Source organism: Paroedura picta, chromosome 3 (assembly GCF_049243985.1).
Source record: "Paroedura picta isolate Pp20150507F chromosome 3, Ppicta_v3.0, whole genome shotgun sequence".
NCBI lineage: Eukaryota > Metazoa > Chordata > Lepidosauria > Squamata > Gekkonidae > Paroedura > Paroedura picta.
In genome coordinates, this window is record NC_135371.1 from 13,087,871 (window position 1) to 13,094,373 (window position 6,503).

The 6,503-nt window shown below is 49.3% G+C and overlaps 1 protein-coding gene across 1 annotated transcript; it reads left to right on the top strand.

Annotated features, from left to right (window-relative positions):
- Window positions 1–542: 542 nt before the first annotated feature.
- On the top strand, window positions 543–5,889 carry LOC143834519 (uncharacterized). Its single transcript, XM_077331344.1, has 3 exons — window positions 543–746; window positions 2,928–3,047; window positions 5,006–5,889. The coding sequence occupies exons 1-3, from the start codon at window positions 695–697 to the stop codon at window positions 5,158–5,160; spliced, it is 327 nt and encodes a 108-aa protein (XP_077187459.1). The 5' UTR covers window positions 543–694; the 3' UTR covers window positions 5,161–5,889.
- Window positions 5,890–6,503: the final 614 nt, after the last annotated feature.

Here is a 6,503-nt window from a genome sequence, read left to right on the forward strand (position 1 = left end):
TCACCCAGCTGGCTGCATGTGGAGGAGCGGGGAATCAAACACGGTTTGCCAGATTAGAAGGGGGTCTCTCTTAACCACTCTTTAAAAGTGAGAGACGCTAGAATTGCTGGCTTAAGTTTAACTTCAGCCATGTCTGAACAGAGAGCGTTGTGAGTTTATCTTCAAGAAGAGAAAAAGAATGCTGTGGATGGCAGGCACAGAGTCTGAATGTGTGAATTGTTTTGCACAGAAAAATCCAGCTGCAAAGGATTGCTTAAAGCACTTTGTGAAATTAGCTTTTGCTTTGTCACATTCCTGACTCCTTGTGAGTAAACCTTCATTTTCGTTGCAAATTGCCAGAGATGCTGCGGAGCTAATCTGTGGCAGGATGGTCCCGTTCTCTCTGTTTCCCCCACTGACCACCCTGAAGCTGGTGATCACATTGGAACCCCCTAACCTTATTCCGTGATGAGTTCTGCCTACCAAAGTCAACTTGAGCTTTCATTGCAAATAGCAAGGTGGGAGGGTTGGGAGGAGCAGCTTGAGCAGATAACCTGGGTCAGAACATTCCGCTTCCCTTTAGAAAAAAGCACAGAGTGATCAATCCCTGCCCGTCCGTTTGCTAGTTACTAAGGTTGAATCCAGGATCCCTCCCTTTTGAGCAGTGTGAGTCATGCCACACGCCTGTCCCATCAGAGACTCAGCCTAGAGCGCCATGAGAAGATGCTACGTTGCCATCTTGGCCCTGCTTAGCTTTGTGCTTGTAGGTAAGTCTTAACTTCAGGGCTGGAAGGAGTGGGGATCTGTAAGAAAATTGCTGGTGGAGTGATGGAACTTGAGCTTTGATCCAAACAGAGGGTTAGATTGAAGCTTTCTGCTCAGGCCAGGCCCTTCTTTCACGCTCTTCGCTTCTCTGAGCTCCCTGAAATGCTGGTCACAGAGGACAGAGGACCCTCAGGGAAAGCTGGAAGGATGAATTGTGGGCCTGAAGCATGGTGGGGAAATAGGTGAGAAGGCTAGGGTTGTCTGGCCCCAGAAGATGGCAGTATAGGATGGCCAGATTCAGGTAGGGAAACTCCTGGAGATTTAGGGGTAAAGTCTAGGGAGGACAGGGACTGCATTGGGGTACAATGCTGCAGAATCCACCCTACAGAGCAGCCAGGGGAACTTGTTTTCTGGAATCCGGCGATGAGCTGGAATTCCAAGGGATCTCCTGGTCCCAGCTGGAGGCTGGCATCCCTACACGTGGCCCATCAAGTTCTGTGCAGCAGGGGGAAGCAGGTATGTGTTCTGGCTGAGCCCTGTGTACAGAAAGTGATGTGCAGCCAAGATATGCACGGCACTGGTGAAGCGTTCTCCCCCCTCCTTTGGGAAGTGAATCACTCTTCTCTTTTCAAAAGTTCTATGGATTTACCATAGAATTTCGAGCAATTCCTAGGGGCTTTTCGCACGCCTTCAAAATCGCACAATGGTTGCCAATTGAAAACGCTACTGATTTGCCATTATGCACAACGTCGTTGACAATCTGCCACACACCTGAAACCGATCCGCAAAAAGCGCTTCCTTGTAGCGCTTTCAGGGAAATCCCCAAAAGTGGATTCACCCTCCGGAAAGCGCTACACTCCTGCAACCAATCTGCAACACTAGCGGGAAAGTTCTGTGCGTTACCATTGTTGTGGTTTCTACAAAGTCCCTCCCCCTGGCTCTCTCCTCTGATCTTCCGGCGAAGCGATCACCATTTTTTTTTCTCCGAGCGAGCGAAGTTCAACCCACCAGCAAGCCTGTTTAGAGGCTTCCCCGGCTTCAGTCCCTCCCCAGAGCTGTTTAGTCACTAAGCACAAACAACAGAGAAGCCCGTTTGCTGATGTATTTTCCCTTTATTTTTTACACTGTTTTCGGCTGAAAATCGGGCCCGTGAGGGGGGGGGGATTTTTTTTTCACTTGGGGGGAGTGTGGCAACGATGAAATGACAGCTCAAACACACCTGCCAGCTGATGGGTCTCTCCGTTGCAACGAATCAACACATATTCGTTGCAATGGGTGTGTTAAAAAAAAAAACCTTTCTTAAAGGGAAAGGGGCTGTTTGGGAGCATGCTAATGGCTGCCCATTGGCTGCTTGACGGCCAGGGGCGGGACGAGCTTGGCAATAGCGCTTCCTGTCTAGCGATTTTTGCTGAGACCGGAAGCTTGTGGGAAACGATAGAAACGCAACTGGATTCCACTACAAAGTCAGGTATGCATAATGACGAATTCCACTATTTTAAATGGCGATTTTTCGTTCAGCAAACAATTTGCTACAAGGATCCCGGTGCGGAAAGCCCCCTAGAGAGGAATGACAGCACATCCGGGTTTCCCCTGGAAGTGGCTCAGGTAGTCACTATTGGCTTTTATTTTCTCTCTCTCTCCTGCCCAGCCTTGGAGTGCCAGTGAGCAATGATCACTGGGATCAGGAGATCTCCCACCCCTAATGGGCATATGGAAACCGTAGGCCTGAAGTTCTTCTGAAATGAACAACTGGTCTCCTGACCACAGATGGCCCCTTGGGAGGGTGGGCTCTGTGGAGTCACATCCCTGCTGAACAACCTCCCTAGGCACTGACCCCAAATAGCCAGGAATGGAGCTGGTGACCCAAGTAGAAGTGAAAATGCCCGGGGAAGGAGGAGTCCTTCTAACGCCAATTTCTCTCATTTCTAAAGCCATGCCAGCATCAAATAAACTCGGATCCTCATGCAGTGGAGCCCTCTACCTCTAATCTTAAATCACATGCTCTAGAACAGGGGTAGTCAAACTGCGGCCCTCCAGATGTCCATGGACTACAATTCCCAGGAGCCCCCTGCCAGCAAATGCTGGCAGGGGGCTTCTGGGAATTGTAGTCCATGGACATCTGGAGGGCCGCAGTTTGACTACCCCTGCTCTAGAACTTCATCTGTGTATTTCTTCCCTTACAGTCTATGGACTGAAGTGCAGATACTGTGCCGTGGAGAAGCCTCACAAAGGCTGCCTTAAGAAAGCGGCTGAATGTTACCCCCGACGTGGCCTCACCTGCATTTCCATCAACATCTATTACAGTAAGTTCCAGTGGTGTGGATGGACATGTGTAGCAATAGAGAGTTCTACAGAGAGATCCAGATGAGACATAACACCCCCCCCCTTCCCCTTTGACAAAGGCAGGACTACAATTTCAGTGGAAGATCTGGGGTCAGAACCAGCAGCAAAAATGAAAGGGGATGGGAAATCCTGTGCAACCTTTTTGCTAGGGTGCCAGCTTCCAGGTGGGGCCTGGAGATCTCCCTGAATTGCAACTCCAGACGGCACAGGTCAACTCCCCTGGTGAAAATGGCTGGTTTGGAGGGGGAGTTCTATACTGAGCTGCCATTTCTGTTTGAGCCTGCCTTCCCCTGGCTCCACGCCTAAAACCTCCAGGAATTTCCCAACTCAGAAGAGGCACAGCTCTCCAGATTTCTCATTGAGGTTCTCCTACCTTTGCTTAGACAAGATTGGTCGTGGCCTGGAGAACTAGGGCAGAAACCTGGAGACGGATGGACTTGCAAAAGGGAGGGGAAAGAAAAAGACAACGCAGTTAAGATGCAAAGCTGGGGCAAAAACTACATGCAGAAAAGCCCCTCGTGTTGTACCTTCGGCCAGCCTTTCTCAACTGTTTTACCATTGAGAAACCCCAAAAGCATTCTTCAGGCTTAGAGAAACCCCAGAAGTGGCGGAGTGAGCGGAATACGGTTGGGAAGCAGACCCAGCTGGGGCCCCTCCACTTCCCACCCCCTCCAGGCCCATCATCAGCCATTTTGGGAGGGGGGAGGCAGGTTGACATGACCACATATGGCTGTATAGCCTAATAAATGTTTAACATTTAAATGTTTAACATAAATACCCATTCAGGAAACCCTTCCAGGACTGTCAAGAAACCCCAGGGTTTCATGAAACCCTGGTTGAGAATGGCAGCCTTAGGCCCAACTAGATGCTACAGCTTGGTGTAGTGGTTAGGAGTGCGGACGTCTAATCTGGTGAGCCGGGCATGATTCTGTGCTCCCCCACATGCAGCCAGCTTGCCTTGGGCTCACCACAGCACTGATAAAGCTGTTCTGACCAAGCAGTAATATCAGTGCTCTCTCAGCCTCACCTCCCTCACAGGGTGTCTGTTGTGGGGAGAGGAAAGGGAAGGCGACTGTAAGCCGCTTTGAGACTCCTTCGGGTAGAGAAAAGTGGCATATAAGAACCAACTCTTCTTCTTCTACACATGATACCAGTCATGTCAGGGGTGCACTGTCATATATGTGAATGGAGGAACTCACCTTAAAAGCACTCTGTTGTTCTGGTCAGCTCTGGGGTGGGCCTGTTGCTCCTTTATCAGGCCCCGTGTGCGGATTAAACACGTAGAGCCATAGAAATGGGCAAACAGTTCCCCATGGAAATTCCCACTTGCAAAAGTGACACGGGAGGGAAGTCTGAACCCCCTCTCCACCCAGCTTGCAGCACTCCAGAGCCAAACGAAAAACAGAGAACTTTTAAGGTGAGTTTCCCAGCTCATACACATGACTGTGATTTGTATCGCAGGTTATGTCTAGCTTGGCCCTTAGTAAAGGTAAAGGTAAAGGTATCCCCTGTGCAAGCACCGAGTCATGTCTGACCCTTGGGGTGACGCCCTCCAGCGTTTTCATGGCAGACTCAATACGGGGTGGTTTGCCAGTGCCTTCCCCAGTCATTACCGTTTACCCCCCGGCAAGCAAGCTGGGTACTCATTTTACCGACCTCGGAAGGATGGAAGGCTGAGCCAACCTTGAGCCGGCTGCTGGGATTGAACTCCCAGCCTCATGGGCAAAGCTTTACCACTCTGCGCCAACAGGGGCTCTTTGTACGAACCTTGTAAACCTAAAAGGAAATCAGGGCCAAGGGAGAGATTCCAAAGCACTCTCTTTGGTTGTAGGACATTTTTCACATGATTTGCGATAAGATCCGGAGAGCTGCCACCTCTGTCCTCACTTTCTCTCTCTCCCTCTCCCGTTTCATACAGGAGGCAAGCTGCAGTTTAGGACGGAGAGCTGCGCCAGGAACCTGAGACACTGTCGGCAAAAATTGACGAACAAGAAAACCGGCTTCAGCATGAATGTCACCTGCTGTGCCAGCCGGGATTTCTGCAATCATTGGGACAAGGAGGAAAGGGATTGAAACAAAATTCTGATCAAACTAGAAAGCTGATAGTTCCCTGAATTCGACATGTACAGAAAGATGCCCTTGTAGTTGTTAGGCTGTATCCAGATAACAAGACAGGCAGGCATTCAAAGTGCATTCTTGCCCGACTCACTCGGGCTTCACTTCCCCTTCTTGAGCCAGCTTGGTGTAGTGGTTAGGAGTGTGGACTTCTAATCTGGCAAGCTGGGTTTGGTTCTGTGCTCTTCCCCCACATACAACCAGCTGGGTGACCTTGGGCTCAGCACAGCACTGATAAAGCTATTTTGACCAAGCAGTAATCACAGGGCTCTCTCAGCCTCACCTCCCTTGCGGGGTGTCTGTTGTGGGAAGAGGGAAGGAAAGGAGATTGTAAGCTGCTTTGAGACTCCTTTGGGTAGAGAAGAACAACATATGAAAACTAATCCCTTCTTCTTCTTCAAAACTTGATGAAGAATCTGAAAAAGGTAACACCAACATCCCTAGCAACTATCATCCTATAACCCTATTATCAGTCCCAGGGAAACATCTCCTGGAATGTGGGATTTCATCCTGGATGCAGAACATTACCTTATACTTTCCTTTCTGGCAGAGAAGTACTCTGCACATCTCAAAGGCAAATTGTATGCAACCTTTATAGATTTACAGGGAGCATTCTACTCCATCAATAGGCCCCTATTACAGAATAAATGAGCTAATTTGGGAATGGATAAGTGTCTGCTCTTTTTAATCCATAAATTATGCTCATCGAATAGCTGCCAAGTGAGATTTGATGGTAAGGGTTCTCTAACTGAAAAGATACCTGTTACTAAAGGGGAGGAACATGGATGCCTTTCGGCCCCATCATACAATCATAGAATCATAGAGTTGGAAGGGACCTCATGGGTCATCTAGTCCAGTGGTCCCCAACCTTTTTATCACCGGGGACCACTCAATGCTTGACAATTTTACTGAGGCCCGGTGGGGGGGGGGGTAGTTTACTTCTCTACTTTTAACCACTGCCCTAACACTCTCTGATCGCTATGGTAATGTTTAAACATCCCTTCAAAATAAGATACAGACATGCCACAACAATGAACATAAGGAACATTTTATTTTCATGGAAATTTTAACTCATGACAATGACAAATCAATGGGAACCCTGAGCTTGTTTCTCTGCAACGAGATAGTCCCATCTGGGAGTGATGGGAGACAATGACACCCGAAGTGTGTTGTAAAGGGGGATGAAGTAAAGGGCCGGGGGGGGAGGCATCCTTCATGGCCCACCTCCAATTAGTCGACGGACCACATGTGGTCCACGGCCCACAGGTTGGGGATGGCTAATCTAGTCCAACCCCTGCACT

Bases quoted from the DNA above. Each gene is read 5' to 3' on its own strand.
- LOC143834519 (XM_077331344.1), top strand. From the start codon at position 695: ATGAGAAGATGCTACGTTGCCATCTTGGCCCTGCTTAGCTTTGTGCTT. The intron at 747-2,927 runs GTAAGTCTTAAC...CTTCCCTTACAG, and splicing joins GCTTAGCTTTGTGCTTGTAG to TCTATGGACTGAAGTGCAGA. The intron at 3,048-5,005 runs GTAAGTTCCAGT...CGTTTCATACAG, and splicing joins TTCCATCAACATCTATTACA to GAGGCAAGCTGCAGTTTAGG.